The 17,934-nt window shown below is 41.6% G+C and overlaps 1 protein-coding gene across 2 annotated transcripts in view; it reads left to right on the forward strand.

Annotated features, from left to right (window-relative positions):
* The first annotated feature begins 8,481 nt into the window (after window positions 1-8,481).
* The window catches only part of AGPAT5 (1-acylglycerol-3-phosphate O-acyltransferase 5), a 57,543-nt gene continuing 48,090 nt past the window's right edge, over window positions 8,482-17,934 (forward strand). For both annotated transcript variants that reach the window (XM_057414072.1, XM_057414074.1), the window contains exon 1: window positions 8,482-8,818. In XM_057414072.1, coding sequence (XP_057270055.1) covers window positions 8,600-8,818 — 219 coding nt within the window. In that variant the 5' untranslated portion in view covers window positions 8,482-8,599. The remainder of the gene's footprint in view (window positions 8,819-17,934) is intronic.

Here is a 17,934-nt window from a genome sequence, read left to right on the forward strand (position 1 = left end):
AATCTGTTAACCAAGTGCATAATAGAATTTATCAACACAAATCCTGTTCTCACAGAACAGGATGTACAGACAGTGTAATTTTGTGAGAGACAGCATGCTTTGTCTTCTTCAGGGTGTCCAAGTCCTCCACCTGTGGAGCTGGAAGGCCACAGTACCTTATTTCTGCCATTCTCTCAGTGCTCTCCCTTTCAGCCCCCAGGTGCCAAGGAAGAAGAGGCCACCCAAGTTACATACAAAGAGAATGAGAGCTTGACCAAAGGAGGGGAAAAACACAAAGCCAGAGTGGCTGGTTGAGGGTGAAGCTGTGACTGAGAACTGTTGAGGAAAGACTGGACTGTGACCAAGCAGGCAGGAAATAAAAATTAGAATCGCTTGAGCAAGGAGACTCTGACATACAGAAGACTGGATAACAGGATTAGAAGCTCTCAAGGGAAATTAAGTACAAACTAGGATTCACTAGGAAAAAAAAAAAAAAGAGACTGACATTGTGTGAGAAATGTGAATGGGATGCACAGGAGTCATGGGAGTAGAATTAGCTAGGTTTGTCTGGGAAGGAGATTGGGAAAAAACACATAGAGACATAGCAGAGCTGAGAACAAAGGATGCATTTTGGAAGGCTGGAAATAAGGGAAGGAAAAATATGGAGGCAGATGAAAGGTGATAGTGATGCAGCTTGATGCAAAAGAGTCTGTGCTCATTAAAATACTCTTTCCTACACAACCTGTAAAGAGTCTTGAGATTCACCATTTCTCTAGAGTCATCAAATATGTTTTAGAATCACTGGCAAAGTCTTCTTCTTTACTAGTTTTGTTTATTAAACAGTGATATATTATACTAGACATGTAGCAGAGAATCTGAAAGATATTTTTATGGACAAATCCTTTGAGAGTGAACATAATGTCTTGTGAAATTTGGGGATTTATTTTTGGTAGAAGAAGAAACACTTACAAAGTGAAACTTTGAAAGTTAGCAAATGCCATAGGTAATGTTGATTATACTTGCAAGACAGAAGCTTTAGAACAGCCTTCATACAAGGCAAAACTGAGTAAAATTCAGTCTGGAAAACAGACAGTCTAGAGGGGATATTATAGAGATCTGTAAAAATAATGAGTAGTACAAACAAGAGAGTGGAAAGGGATTTTCTCTCTCTTTCAACACAAGCTCTAAGATACATTAAATGAACAGTGAGGTGGGTTCAGAACTAAAGGAGATGATTCTACTGCTTGCCAAAAGATACTGTGGAGCCTAAAAGTCAATACAAGTAAAGGGAAGAATGAATAGGTACATATAAATAAATCTGTTGGTGATTACCTGCCTCTAGTCCCTGAACCACAAACGGGAGGTTTGAAGAAGGCTAGGAGAGCCTGGGAGAAGTCTGCCCTAACCTTCTGTATCTGCCATTATTATTTACTTGAAGAGATGAAAAGTATAGCCATGTCCTCAAAAAATAAATTTCATAGCAGGCAGAGAACTGAAACCTCCTTCAATTAACATACAGCTGAACCTGAGTTTCCCTTTAGTTACAAGGGCATGATGCAGAAGACTGTATAAATCACGCCATGAGCACAACCGTTCCCACTGCCAGCCAGAGTTGTAAGATAGGAAATCCTCTTGTGGGCCCTGGAATTAGCTCAGAACACAAGCTAGTCTGCTGTGGTTCCTCACCATTTTCTGGTGAGAGACAGCAGAGCACATGTAGACAGGCATGTAGACATGTTTCTGAGGTGGCCCAGCTAGATGTTGTACAGCCTTACTATGTTCTGTGTGAGGGGCAGCCAAAGAGTCCAATAGGACAGAGAAGCAAGAAGAAGCCCTGAAAGGCCAGAGTCAGGGATGGATAGGAACTACTATAGGTCTTGCCTGAGCTTGGAGACGACTGCAGGACTCAAGGAAGCCATCATCTCCCAGAGCAAATGCAGAGAGATGCAGGTGGTTATGGCCATTGTTAGAGAAAAGGCACACAGCTAGAGGACCTGTAATCTAAACTAGTCTACTTCTCTGAACTAGTCTAACTGTAATCTAGACTAGTCTACCAGTAATCTAATCTAACTGGCTTTATATGTTACATTAAACAATTGCTAAGTACATGCATCTTCAAGATGAGAGTTGCTTATTATCCTTACCCTGCTGTTTACCCACCTTGGTGATGGGAGGTATGAGTTTGACACCTTCAACAAGCTGAACCAAAATCTAATCCAGTTCTCGGAAGTAGGAGGTGATGTTGATGTCTTCTCTGGCCACATTTTAAAAGGTGTGTTACCAAACTCTTTGAAAGAGATCTGTGGGTTGTGAATCTCAAGTTTACAGATGTGTTTCTGAAATCCAGAATGAGGTCCTGTGAGACCATACTTAGGCCACAATGCCATCCTCAGCGTTTCCTTTTACCTGACCTTACACAAATACACACTGAACCTGCTAATTTTAATCAACTTCCTGCTCAGTCTGATGACTGTTGGGATTCTGTTCTGTTCTGCTTAACTCTCTGCATGACATGCACTGCATAGAAGGAGTAAGCCTAGGCACTCACTCAAGAGTCCCGGACTTCAGGAATTCACATTGCTTAAATCCTTTGCTGGATCTAGTCCTTTGGCCATAATATCTGTGTCTTGTTTCTCAATGTATATAAACAGAGGTAATACCAATAAATCTTCTCCCAGGATATTGTTGAAGATGAGACCATCTGTAAAGGTTTCAGTTCTAAACCCTGAGTCAGGTTGATTTGTATCTAATATTATCTGGCTTTGCTTAGTCTAATTGATAACTACAGTGAGTGGGTGACAGAACTGTGAAACACCATTTTGTGACTAGCAGTGTGAGAAAATCCCTTAATGTTCAGAGTTGGTATTTAGCGTCACAGTTTGTGGTTCCTTCTAAAAGTACACTCACTGGTATTTTTCACTGGAAGATGAAACCATGGCATTTTTCCAGAATTGGGTGAGTTTGGCCACTTCAGAGGTTACAACCACTGGCAGAAAAATCTAACACTAGAGTAATCGGGTTCACACCAACTAATTATGCTCACACCAAACAGACTGAGCTCCTTAGATACGGCAGACTGATGCTTTCTTCCAGATGTCAGGCTTGCTTATTCTTTCAAATGTCAAGGTGGTTGTACGAAGAAAATAATACCTTAACGGTTTTGAAGTCTCCATTTCCTAACTGAGTCCTAATCATCCTAAATCACAGAATCATGGGTGATTTTGTTTCTTCTAGCTGAAAGCAAAATGCCTAGGAAGTAATCGTGCTGATTTATCTGTTAAAAGAGGTGTAATTAGGACTTACGCTCTCACAGGACTAGAAATTATAAATTGAAGCAAAGATCAGAACATTTTTCTTATTCTGTATCTGTAGACTAGAATGTGAAAGACCAATATTCAGATTCCTGTAGCACAGTTCAGAATGATCTAGGATAACAAGTGCCTATGAATCAAGAGAAGCAAGGACTTGGTGGCAGATCTAATCACTATGTCACACTCAATTCTTGAATTGAAAAGTTTGAATTTCATTCAGTTGCAGACATTTCAATGTCATTTACCACATCATACTGATGTAATTACACGAGTAAATTAAGCCCTAAGCCATACTACGGGAAACCCTGTACTTTTTCTGTCACTAAAAACAAAAACATCATCTATACATTTGATAACATATACTTGATAAAGACAGGAAATGTATTAAAAGACCCCATTGAAAATACCAAATTATCAGAAGAGAAATGAAGTGTACAAACACGTGTGTGTGTGGTGTGGGATGGTGGCATATTAAGAATGTGAAAAAGCACCAAATGGAAAAAAAATAAAAATCCAACATTAGTGTAACAAAAAAACAAGAAGAGGGGGCATGTTAAAAACATACAGAATGTAAAATACAGCAAAGACAAGACAGGTAGTCTTATTTCTTTCAAAACAAATAGACTTTCAACAGACTTTCAGCCTTTCTAAATCACACTGGTGTCTCCTGGAAAACTTACGAAACTTGACTTCTAAAATTTCTGCCACAGTCCCTGAGAGTTTCTTTGCAAAGGCCAGGTTGGAGGGGACTTTGAGAAACCTGGTCTAGTGGAAAGTGTCCCTGCCCATGGCAGGGGGGTTGGAACTAGATGGTCTTAAAGGACCCATCCAACCCAAACCATTCTATGATTCTAGGACTCTATGATTTACTCACTGGAAATATAGGAGAAAAAAAAAAAACAAACATTCAAAGGAATCAAGACACAAATATTCTAAAATTGGTAAAGATATCTTCTTATATGTAAGCCTAATGAACTGAAAAATCCTAGTGCTCATTTTTATCAGTGGGTCAAATGACTGTGTCAGATTCAAGACAGGAAAAACAACCATGCATATAACCACATACACAAAAAAGCCTCACAAATCCTCACCTGAAAGACTATTATTAAAGTTGCAAAGTTCAGCACTTAAGTATATCAAAGAATGACAGATTAAGACCGCCTGAGTTCAACTATGAGATTAGGTACTGTTCTCCTGATCAGATGCTGGCCTGGGTGGTGAGTACACTGTTTCTTCATTTTGCTTCATCTTTCTTGCCTCTTTTTTGCTTTTACTCTTGCATACAGGGGCAACTGATATTGGTATGAACTGGTCCTCTGGTTTAGCTGCAGTGATTATCACTGTGGTTTGAGTAGCGACTGTATTTGTCACTGGGGGTGGTGTAGCTGCTGTGCTTGGAGCTGGAGTAGCTGTGCTGTCTGTTTCAGTCAAGTTTGAGTAGCTGCTGTACTTGTCACTGGGGCAGCTGCACTGTCTGTTGCAGCCAAAGTTTGAGTAGCTACTGCACTTGTCGCGGGGGGTGGTGTAGCTGCTGTACTTGGAGCTGGAGTAGCTGCACCGTCTGTTGCTTTGCCCTCAGATCCAGGGACATTTTTTTCCTTTTGAAGGTGCTGGATAGTGTTGAACAAGGCCCTGTAAGCATGTTCCCATGATTTTGTCCATCTCTATGGCCAGAATGACAACACACCTAAGTGTTTTACTAATTTTTCTGGATTTTGCACTTGTTCAGTGGTGAAGTTCCAAACCACTGGAGGGACCCACTGGCCTAGATACTTGCCCATACTATCCCACACACCCTGCCACTCATGGCTGTCCAGCCTCAGGGAAAATCTCTCGGTCCTCCTATATTGTTATCTAACCGCAGACAAGGCCCAAACCTGACTCTGCTTAACTCTCAGGACCAGACGAAATGGTCGTGGGCAAAACAAACTCTGTATGCCTGCCAATATGGTGATCCCCATCACAATCAGCAAACAGGTCTCAAGGGCATTTAAAGGCCATTCAAAACCTTCAAAACTCTCAAAGGATGCTGTAAACAGTCTGGGGGAGGGGCTGTGAGGGTAAGAGAATGTCTCCTTCACAGGTTGACCACCCAAGGAGAAGAAAAAAGATGTGTAATTGCTAAGCACTTCTATTATATACCTCCCAAAGTATAAAGGTGGTGACCACACTGGGAAAGATCAGTTTCATGATCAGTGATTCTATTGTATTACAAGTCATTACCATAAAGTACAATAAGACAAGAACCTTAGCCCAAGCCCCTCACCTGATAAACACTAACACAGCAAATACCAGCTGTAAGTAAGGTACGACATACTGAAACTGTGAGATCAGGAACAACAACTTTGAGAGCCAATAAATCAGCACTGTGACTATTAATGTGACTATTCATCCGAAACAATGAATGCTTATCACAAATACAATTAGACACACTCTTTTTGGGCACCAAAAGAACTGTCGTGGCTTAAGTCCAGGCCACAAGTCAGCCACACAGCCCTCTCGCTCACTCCCCTCCTTTCTTCTCCCCCCCGGCCCTGGCTCCCAGAGGGACAGGGAGGAGAATTGAAAGAATGTACTTCCCACAGGTTGAGATAAGAACAGTCCAGTAACCAACGTATAGCACAAACCACTGCTGCTACCACCAATAATAATAATGATAAGGGAAATAACAAGGGAAGAGAACACAATACCACCCGTCAATACCCAGCCTGACCAAGCAGTGAACTAACCCTTCCAGGTCACTCTCAGTTACATCCTGGGCATGACATGCTGTGGTATGGAATACCTCTTTGGCTAGGTTGGGTCAGGTGTCCTGTCTCTGCTTCCTTCTGGCTTCCCCTCCTCTCTGGCAGAGCATGAGACTCAGAAAGTCCTTGGTCAGACTAAACATTTGAGCAGTAACTAAAAACATCGGTGTTATCAGTGCTGTTCCCAGGCCGAAAGTCAAAAACACTGTGCTGCACCAGCTACTAAGGAGAAAAAATGACTGCTACTGCTGAACCCAGGACAGGTACTACTTTTCTTCTAGACCTCTACTGCATTTGGTGCATAGAATATGTATTATTGCTTGATGATCTAGGTATTTTATTCTTTTTGTTGAAGGTGCATCTTCAGTTCTTATTTATTACATGATAGCCAAACCATCCTCCAGAGGCAGAACTGTTAATTTCTACAGATTTTGTAATAATTTAATATGCAGGTTCCTCAGAAGTATAAGTGGATTTATAGTGTTGTAAGGAAAGATACAGGTTTATATATGTGAAATCAGAGGCCTCCACTTCATTCTTTGATTTGAAGATTATTCCTTCCACATTATTTTCACTGCAACACATCTCTTCAGGCTGTGCACCTAGTCTTTACTTCCAGCTCACAAGCTCCTACCCTGCCTTTAAATCCCATCAGCTAAATTTTGCTATATTTTCCCAAATTCTCTGCCACTTCCCAATCCTACTTCACTGTTTATTTTACAGACTGCTAATCTATATTTTCCACCCTTGATTGCAGCCTCATTAGCCAAACACACCTAGGTGCTCGGAATCCTAGTCTTTCTCTGCAGTTGCCTTTGTGAAGCAGCAGGTCTGGATCCACTCTCCCACCCATACTGCTGTTCCAGCTACACCAGAGCACTGGTTCCTGCATACCTGGCTCTACTCTGCTGACATCAACTTTACCTTCTCTGTGTTGTGTTGGATTGCTTTCTCCTCCCTGTATCATGGTGAATTACTTTTTTTTTTCCATGTCGCCATGTCACTAGCATCACAAAACAGAAGCTTCCTCCTCCATTTTCTGTCTAACCAAGCACTGCTTGTCTTAGAGCAGAAAAATTCCCTGCCAAAAGAGGCCATGATGGGGAAGAACTTCTATTCTAGTAGTCCTGAGCCAAGGGTAGCATATGCAGTTACTCAGTGAGGGCAGAAATGTACCCACGGATGAGGACAGGGAGCCCTGACAGAAAAGCTGCCATGAAGCCTCTTCCCCCCGCCCCCTTTCTGGAAGGGGAAGGAAATAAGACCATTTAGTCTTGTTAGGGACACAGAAGCTATGATGCATGTCAAATATCAGTTCTCACTGCAGAGCTCAGCACCCCCAAGGCCATTTGACAAGAACACTGCCACAGTTCTTCAACCTAGTACCATTTCCCCAGTCTTGTTTCGCCGAACTATTCAGGATACAGTTTTCAACGCACACTGAAAAACAGCGAGCACGAGGACAAAGCTTGCCTCCATTAAAGCCTAGCGAAGCAAACTGATCTTAGCAGAAGATACTGAGGATCCACTTCTTTTAAAACAATGAGATCTTCACAAGGTTCAGGGTAAAACTTCTTGACTTAAAAACAAGGGCTAAATACTTCACTATGGGCTGGAGCTTAATAAGAAACTCCCTCTTGGAAGGTTATCACGCTCTTGTTTTCCACAAGATTTCTTGTATTTTCTTTAAAAGCAGGTGGTGCATCTGCCTCCTGCTGCCACTAGGGTATTGGGGGTCAGAAAGGGGAGGACGGTAGGTAGGCAGCTGTCTGCTTTTGGGAGAACCTGGGGCAGTCAAAACACAACCTGGCAAGTATGAAATGCCTACAGCTCCCTGACAATCACTGTGGCTTGTAGCTGGTGAAAGTGAAAAGCACAGTTCTCTTAGTGCTCCACTCTGGAGTCATGGCACAAAAAGGATGGGGTTTGCGTGTGTGTATATTTTCTTATAACCTACGCTAGGTTAAAATTAACGCTAATTACAGCTAAACAATTATGAGGCGGGCGTCTCATCTTGCATGGTGCCGAGCAGCCCTCCACCGCACCATGCGGGCACAGCCCAGGGCCCCTCGCACCGGAGGACTGCTGTAGCCACTCCTGCCGCGCCCGAGTGGGGAGCGAGGGGCACAGGGATACAGTCCCGTGCCTGCTCTGGAGAGTCCCCGTGCAGAGGCTTCCAGGCCTGCCGGCAGCAAAGCCACCAAAGGCTAATCACCCTTGGCGACAAGGCCCTACCTCTCCTACCGCCGCGGAGGCGGAGCCAGTGCACCTCCCGCGCACCCGTCCCGGAAGTGCCTCCCACCCCGCGAGCAGCTGCCTTCCTGCCGGCGCGGCTTCTCCTTCGGCCGGGCGCTATGGTGGTGGAGGAGGAGGCACGGGGGAAGTTGCGAGTTTGAGCCGGTGCCTGTTCCTGAGTCTCGCTGCCGGCGGAGGCCGCCGCTTCTCCTTACGCCTGGTGCGGCTGCCCGGTGTGGCGGGTGATGCGTGCGGAGCGGCTGCAGGGCTGCCTGTGAGCGTGCTGCCCATGTGGGTGACCCGGTGAGGCCGGGGGGCAGCGGGAAGATGCTGCTGTCGTTGGTGCTGCACACCTACTCCATGCGCTACGTCCTGCCCGCCGCCGTCATGATGGGCACGGCGCCCACCTACGTACTGGCCTGGGGCGCCTGGCGCCTGCTTTCCGCTGTGCTGCCCGCCCGTTTCTACCGCGAGGTGGACGACCGCCTGTACACCATTTACCAGAGCATGGTGCTCTTCTTCTTCGAGAACTACACGGGCGTGCAGGTGAGTCGGGTGGGGAGGGCAGGGTGCTCCGGCCTGGCGTCCCTCCTGAGCCAGCAGCCGTCGGTAATGTGGGCTCTGGGCTGGCCTCCCGGCCGGCGCTTTACCTCTTCTCAGGCTCCTGGGGCAGGAGGGAGGCAGCACGCCTCGCTCGGCCCGCCGCCGCCATGTGAAGTCTGAGGGGAGGCAGCGGCCGGCAGTGGCAGGTGCAGGCAGTGGCCTTGCCCCTGCGCTCCGAGTTCGCCCGGGGCAGTCTTGTTTCGCAGCCGCTGTTGCTCCTCTGGTGATGCTTTTCACGGAGTGTTGGTGTTGTGTTCATTTTACAGGTCGGGAAAACGGAAGAGATGCGACACCGGTCGTGCTCTGTCAGCACTTGAATGGCAGTCTCCTTTGCACGCTTGAACACTGTGGCCTGTGTTGTACATCTGTAGTATTAAATTGGTAGCAGATAAGAGAACTGTAGTGAACTGTAGTCAACTTTAATTGTACTTAATACACATACAAATGTTTCAAAAAATAGATCGCTTAACCTCTAAATTATTACAGGTTCTCAGTTTTCATACAGTTTACCCCAGTAAGTCTTTGGCCCCTAAATTTTGATAGCCATAGATAGTGATTATTCAGTATCCCGTGTCCAAGGTTTCATGTTAGTGAGTTGGAATTGGAGGCCTTTCTTGCATGACCAGAGAGGTATCTGCATTCAAATAATAATATTTATGAAGCATCAAATGTATGAAAGGTTGTATATTTGTTTGCAATTTGAAAAGTAAAACAGGAAACTTTTAATTCTGCGTCTGAGAAATAACCGTGTAAATGACAGGTGCTTACTGTGTGTAAACCCGACTTTCAAAGTTGTCTGAATATACTGAAGTGTATTGAAGTTAGTGTCAGCTGTAGGTGCTTGTGAGTTAGAATTAAGAGGTGCTTACATGTTGACTGGCAGGTAACTGAGCAGGTACAGTTAAGCCTGTCTTCATACTTACAGCAAAAGCATTTGTCCACTGTCTTACAGATCATTTATTTCAACATCAGGCTACATCTTCCCAAATTTCCACTCTTGAGCTAAAGTTGTAAGCCTCACTTCATTTTGATTCTCATTGGAACCCCCAGAGCCTACTAAAGGTAGAATTGCAGAGTTTGACATCAGGGTAAATAGAACAGGTACAAAATGGAAGTGAGATCTTCTGGTGAATTAGTATTGATTCAGCTCTTAACTCACGTAACTATGCTCTTGCCTCTTGTTCAGACTAGTTGTGGTGCAATTTACATATCTAAAAAAAAGCAGTAGTTCACAGAATAAGTACTTACTGTTTTATCCACTTTCTTTTTTATGTAACATCTTTAATGCAGATACCTTGATGTGTGACACACCTTGGTCATTAGCTGCTGAAAGTAGTATAGTAGTTTAATTCACCACATTCCAAGAATGACAGCCAAAAATCAAGTTATAAATTGTAACAGAAGAAATACTCAAATTTCCTACAAATACCATGCATAGAATAGTAACCACTTTGAACTTTTGATAAGAACTTTTATTTTAAAAATGTGTGTGACAGAAAGATACAGAAAGGAAGATGCTAACCAAAAGAAACAAAGGAGCCATTATCTTTTGACATCTGTTTTCTTTTATTGCATTGATAAAACGTCATCCACCCATACACGAAAAAAGAAAAGGTGGGAGATGATACAGGTCATTGCTTAGGACAATTTTAAAATAGAGATGGTTTGGCGCAGTAAGCCACAGATGATGTTAAGAGGGGATGGTGTATGCAAAGCTGAAATAGGGTAGTAGACGCCAATAAGGAGAGCCCACAGAACCAATGTGTATGTCTCAGGGCAAGTAAAATGGTAACTGCAAGTTAGAAGTAGAGACTGAAATGTAAATAAAGCTTGGGAAAATATGATACATTTGTAGAGAGACAAGAGGTAGAGTCCTTAAAATTCATGTATCATTTAACAGGAAGATATCCCTCATTAGTTTAAGGAGAAACAGTGTTTTTTTTCAGGCCTACTCTTGTGAACGCTGGACACATTTAACTTGAAACAGCAGAAAGTTAAGCACATGCCTGGGTGTTGGGTATTGGGATGGTAACCTGAGAGCTACAGTGAACCGCCTTTTTAAAGTGTGTAATCACATGCAGAAGTGTAGCATCATTAAACTTAATCCTAAAACCCAATGCAAGAATAGTAACTGGCGTGGCTTTATAAGGCATCTTTATTTAAGGCTTTACTAGCATTAAGGTTTCGTAATAGCCATGGGAGGGAGGAATTCAGCATCCCTTTCAGGTCTATTAATTTATTCAATCGATTGCAGTGTGTTGAGATATTTTTTTATAGCTGGATAAATGAGAGGCCAGCAACATCAGCTGTCAGAATATGGGAACTTGTTGCTTAGTCTCAGTGAAGTCATTAGGATTATACAGATGCTTAAGTGACTTGCCAAATCAAACCCTGTTTTTAGCACAGCCGCTGTCTTACCCTATATAAAAGCTCTTTAACATTATGTACTGTTTAGTGTTCTTTGGTTTATTACATTTGTGGGTTTTCAATATGATAACACTCTAAGGCAGTTTTGAACATTTGAAATGCATGATCTTAACTGTGAATTTCAGCAAAATTATTATCTGAGTGGGGCTGTAAGAGAGTAAAGTTGGTTTGGTTCATAAATGTAGACTTTTTTTGACTGAATGAAATACTAGTGTATTTTGATACAAGTATTTTTATTTATCTGCCACAAACTGATGTTTCTGTGTACCATCTGCTGTTAGTTCATCAAATATCTAAATCTCTCTCCTTCTCACAGCTATATGCACAAATGTATTTTACTTCTTTTTTTGTTCTCCTTGACTTGGATGTTTTTAGCCAAGTTTATTAAAGCAAAAGCTCTAGGTCTTGCTGGGAAGGCATTTTATCTTTATAGAAATCTTTTTCCAGTTGTAAAATGTGACTAAATGAGGTGATAACCTGATCTGCATGACAGAAAATCTTGCGAGACTAGTAATTCCCCTTCTCATAAGTATTTGACTTGAAATCTGAAATAATTACAGAGCAATAATTGCTATGAACTCTTACTGAGTATGTTCTAGAGCGTGTCTTATGAAGTAACTGTAAAAGTTTCTTAATGTCTCCTACTGTAAATACTCTCCCTTTAAAATTTTGGGTCAGGCCCGTTTGTTTCTACCGGAATTATTTATTTTGAGCTAAGATGCAGTCAGTTTAGGTTTTCCAATAGTACTAGAATTCTGTTAGTAATTGCCAAAAATAACCCTTTTGCTGACTGTCATGGAAGAGTTGGCTGTAGAAGAATGAAGAATCAGTACACAGAGTACAAAAATCAATCCAGGACATACCAGTCCTAGAAATGAGGTAAACTGGACAAAGCCATTATGTTTATAATGTGAAATCCTCTAACGCTGGGTAAATTTGTAAGTACAATTGCAGTTTAGCAGGTATACATGAATTTTACTAAGGAGGTATAAATTCATTGCTTTTCAACAGTCTCTGGGATTATAAATTCATAGTAATGAAAATCTGTAGATGTAGGCTGTTGGAGAGTGTCATAGAGAGAGCAGCCATGCTTTGGTCCTATTTTGCTTATGATTCAGTTGTGTGGCTTCCTACCTGTCCTGCTGTAAGCTACAAAAACGCTTCAGTACTGTTTTCTAGGAAGGAATATATGAGGTGCTTGAACTCTGGTGAGTAGAAAGTCTTAGAGAGCAAAGAATGTTAGTTTTATCAGCAATGAGCCAAGACAGTCACTAACACAAACAGGTGCAGTTCAAGCACTTGTATTTGCTAGTGCTAGTAGTTGTTCTGGCCAGAACTTTCTAAATCATCAGGTAGCCTGGAACTGTTGGTTGTGTTACTTACTGCTTTTGTCTTTACTGTGTTAGGGAAGTCTGTTTTCTTACATTTATGGAATAAAAGGACAGTTGCATGTGAAAACCAAAATGACTGCAAATATGACTGTGATTAGGACATTTGAAGGGCTGTAAGGACTAGTAATTCAATATGATGAATGCTCTTGTCTCTTTGTGACCCTTAGCATCTTACTCCAGTTGCTGTCAGGGTGATGAAATTAATGCTTGGTGTGTTTGTGCATGTGTTTCAGATGAAATGAGGACTAAATGTTCTTCAATTGTTTTTTGTTGTAATTGTGTTTGATATTTTGTATTGAGTGGCAGTGAAGAAATAATAAAGAAATCATCACTTTCCATCTGAAAGGTTTTTACAATTGATTAAAATCCATGACTGAATTCATGTGCATGGATTTTGTTCAGTGCTTTTGTCAGCTCTTCCCTATCCCTACTTTCTGCTGAATAAGAGTTTTTTTTCATTAAAGACATTGTGAAACTCTGGTTTTCACTGTTGTTACAGGACTCCGGAAGGGCTGTGTCAGTTGTAAGCTACCTTAGTGTTATTTAGCAGAGCTGTAATATTTCTAGAAATACAAGAGATCCCTGTTAAACAATAAGACTAGGGGGAATGGCTTTAAACTACAGGAGGGTGGATTTGCATTAGATATTAGAAAGAAATTCTCCACTGTGAGTGTGGTGAAGCACTGGAACAGGTTGCCCCGAGAAGTTGTGGATGGCCCTTCCCTGAGTGTTCAAGGCCAGGCTGGATGGGGCTTTGAGCAAGCTGGTCTGGTGGAAGGTGTCCCTGGCATGGCAGCGGGGAGTGGAACTAGATGATCTTAAGGTCGCTTTTAATGCAAACTGTTCTGTGAATGCAGCATGCTTTCTGGATTGGTATTGAAGCTTGGACTAGATGGGTCTCAACAAGACTGAAAACTATTATTTAAAATTAAAACTTTGCAGAGACACTGTGCTACTGACAGTGCTTTCCAGTGGTGTAGAGCCTATCTTGGCTCCCTAGGAATTCTGTGAGGAGAGTTTGGTGTCTGAGTTTGGGGTGGTTGCTTTGTCTTTCAGCTGTTGGCTAGTTTGCATTGGAAGTGATGGTTACGAGGTGTGTGCCCAGGACAGCCGCCAGGTACTATTAAGGTTATCTTTACTTACTTCCTGCATTCCTTTTTGAAGCTGTCCAGCCATCCCACAGGTAATTCACAAAGGCCCAAAGTGGAGGTGGGAAGCCAAAGAGGCAGAGCAAGTCTAATAGCCAAGCAGAAGCGTACTTGTATCAGGAAGTGCTTCTGATTGCTGTTGGTGAGGTGGGTAGTCATCTTTTAGGAACCAGGTTCTCTCCTCTTTGCGGTGGCGGAGGCATCATAACCAAGCTTCATCAAGGCAAGGTGAAGGTTTGTCTTTTAACTGCTCTCTGTCAGTAGGTGCTGTGACAGGGTGACTAGCCTGATATGAGGAGTTTTTCCAGGGCAGATGCCATAAACAGAACATCAGAAGTAGATGTCACTTTTCACGCTTCTCCAGTTGTGTTCAGAAACAAATTGCTGGCAATTGCATTTTGGAATGAGCCTGGTTTTACTAACCCGTGCTTGGGTTCCCTGAGCTTTCCTCCCAGTCTGGCAACTTGGGAGTGGGAGAGTACTGGGACAGTATGGGAGCTAAGTGGGAAGGCACTGAGCCACAGGCAATGCAAACCTCCAAGCTCTGGTGGTAGCTGAGCAGCCTCAGAGGGCTTGTGCTTTCCTTGTTCATTCCACATAACTTGCAGCAGCAACTCTTGTTAGCCTCCACTCAGGTTGCTGCTTTGTGCAGTTATGTTAGCTCTTGTGAGCTGTGTTGAGAGGTTAATCAAAACTTGTCATTTATTTATGATGACAGAAATAGTGAAAGGTTTTGGGAAGTGATAAATTTGGGGATTGGTGCAGTGCAAAGATTAAAAAAGAATGTAGTGAAGTGAATCACTTCTGTGTGGTAAACTTCTGAAAGAAGCCAAGTGAAATCTTTCTGCTGTGATACTGGCTTCATGAAGATGGTTTACCCTGGCTCATCTCATTAGAGATTTCAATGCACAGCTGTCTGCAGGCATATGCATCTTTTATACATGAAAGTCCTGTGTGTTATTGTAGCAGAAATTGTGATACCTGCTAAGCCTGAGGGATGTAGCTTTCAAATTGAGCTGGATGCCTTATTTTAAACTCTTGCGCTCAACTATGGTGTGAAGCAGCAATAATAGATATATTAGATATGTAAGCTTTGCGCTCTTTCTTTTTTACATATTGCAAAATACATATTTGCATATATCTTAATTTGTCTGCCTTTGGCTGTCATTCTGAAGGTGAATATGAAATCATACATGACTGGTTCATCAGGATGTCAGCTAGAGTTCTGCTGTGCTGCAGATTTGACTCTGGGGCAGTCTGGAAAGAATTTAGTATGGGGAGATCCCATATTCAGTGCTGGTCCTGATCATCCCCCACCTCCTGCCTGATATGTGAAAAAAACATCAATACATTAAAACTGAGGTCAGTTAGCATTTTTAGAAACACGTTTCAGTTACTTGAACCAAAACTGCTCTCGGGGTTCCTAAATTAGAATCTTCATGTGGAGATTTGCCTTGCATGTTTTCTTATCGGCAAGTCACAGTTGAATCTGAATTTTGTATCAGCCTTATTTATGAAAATCGCAAAAAGTTAAGTATTTTTCAGGTTAGGAAAAGCTAAGAAGTCAAAGGGCAAGTTCAAATGCACTTACGATTCTGGTTCCAAGTATTTGGCCAGTAAATTTTACAGGTTTGATTTTTAAATTTTCTAGTTAAATATGTTTTAATTTGAATATCTTAACATTTTTAGTATATTAGGTTCTTAATGTAAGTTGTGTTGATTTTTCACAATTTGTTGTGTTTTAAAAATACAAATGTTATTGCATCTTATTAATTTTTTTTTTTCTTTTAAACACACATGACTTTTATATGCTTTCCTGTTTTAGCATTTAACTGTTTTGGTAGATAGTGGGCCATGGAGTTTTACAGTGCTCTTCAATGCCCTTTCCTTCTGCTTATATAATAGATCCAGATACTTTATGTAAGGATGATTAATTGAGAAGTTTTTTTCTCCTGGTACTTCACCATCAGACACTGTTCTTGCTAAGAGAAGATTCTATTCATAGTTAAACATTTGACTCCAATTATTGCAAACTATTTACCTCAGGCTTAAAGGGTGTCCTTTTTTTCTTAGTTGTGTTAGATAAAGTAGGCTCGGATATCAGGGATTTTGACATTATAATTATGAGGAAGCGTATCTTCTTTGGGGAAAAATACTCTTTAATCTTTGTTCTATCAATTTGAATTTATGCTATGAAGAGATTTGGGATAAAACCCCAGGGAAATTAATTTCTTTCGTTAATTTCATTTCTGTCACATATTACTTGTCATCTTTGCTATTATAGCTAGCTCCTCAGTGTGGGACCAGGAAATCATAGTTTCTTCTAGTTTGATTTTTAAACGTAAAATTAGCTACCCATGATTTGGTTGAATCTGTATTTGAGCACATAACTAAATGTGAAGAAAAATAATTGTATTGTATGACTTTGAACTGTGGTAGTTGCAGTAATTTTTCCTCTGGAACTTAAGGATTTACTTGAGTTATCCCGTCCCATTTTCTAGGGCTACGTGGGAATCTGAGGGCACCTGTGTTTCTTTTTGTGTAAGCAAACACAGTGCACAGTTCTGAGCAAGAGGCAGGTGAGCTAGTTTATTCACCTGCTGTGGTGGTGTGCAGATATTAGAGTGGTTTTAACAGTGGCTATTTTCTGAGGCTGATTCAAGTTTACTGTGTTCAGGTCTGGAGCCCGATTAGTTGCTGCTAGGTCAGATACCACTCTGCTTGTTCTGTTTTGCTGCGCAGTGATTCCTTTGCCTCACCTTGAAAGTCTGTAGTGCCTAAACTCTAAGTACTTACCAAAAATGCTGTGTGAAGGAGCTTTCAAAAATCTTATTCCACAATCACAAGCAAAGGATGTAGAGTTTTCTTAGTAATCCCTTTTCCTGTGTGTGTCAACTCATTGATAACTTCACACCGGTTCTGTCTGTACTCATTTGTACACATTTGTATGAGTATTACAAATAAGAACACAATCAACTCCTTGGAGTCCTTAGCATTTAGAAGCAAAATTCCTGTTATAAAGAGCTCTAGCTAGAGGAACACTGCAAACTGCCATGAAGTTTCCTGCTTCAGGCTGTTGTGAGATGCAAGAAGGGTAAAATTTCCAGAACATGCTTAATGTACCAAGGCACTGTATCTGCTGTTTGGGGGGGATGGATGAGATAGGATGGGACATGGACATTATGTGTTTTCCACTACAGAAGAGTAATAAACAAAACAATAGCTACATTAAATGTGGGTCGCCTTTTCCTTTCTTTTAAGGAAATTATAAAAATATGTGGGAAGATAATCTACAGAGGTGCCAAAGGGCTTATAAGGGACACTGTTTCTCTCCTAATCAAACAGGTGGAATACTTCCACTGTTGTGCTGGAAGGCGTGTTCAGGTTTTGCGTATAATCAAGATGCCAGGTATTCGGAAAAACCCTCCTGTTGAAATGTGCTTCATATATTTGAAATATGTGCAGTACTTGTGGGGAAAAAGTAATGAATGGTGATTTATGATAAAAGATTTTTAGATGCTCTGACTTTCCTGTAATGTGGGCTACTGATTGTAGGTGTGGGCTACTCCATGGTCCGTGCCATAGAACTGCACTGTATTCAAAAACAAGTAATTTACAGAAAGACCCAGTAAATTATTTAGGCACTGAAAATAGGATTTATTGAGGATTTAGATGCCAAAATCTTAAAATTATCTTCATGGTAAGGCCTGCTTTTTTCTGTCACCAAAACTTGAAACGGTTAACTTATACAGGTGTCTTTTTTTAAGGTTCTTCAGATTGTTAAGGAGTCCAGATAGGAACGAATTGTTTGTACTTTAAGAAAAGTTCCCAACCCATGTACAGCCTTGATGAGAATCTAGAAGCAAAGCTCCTGAATCTACAAAGTACTATTAAGTGATAATTAACATGTGGTGGCAGGACTGTGACCTCAAAAACAGGCCTTCCTGCAGTGAATATTAATGTATTTTAAAACTCTAGAAAATTAGGCAATTATTTCTAATAGCCTAAATATTTACAAGTCATTTTTATGCTCAAATCCAAAAAGTGGTCAAATATGCAAAGAGTAAGAGACTAAAGATATATTTTTACTGAC

The sequence above is a fragment of the Pezoporus wallicus genome, unplaced genomic scaffold (assembly GCF_028554395.1).
Source record: "Pezoporus wallicus isolate ANWC-B61680 ecotype Strahan unplaced genomic scaffold, APGP_CSIRO_Pwel_v1 contig_6428, whole genome shotgun sequence".
Taxonomy (NCBI): Eukaryota; Metazoa; Chordata; class Aves; order Psittaciformes; family Psittacidae; genus Pezoporus; species Pezoporus wallicus.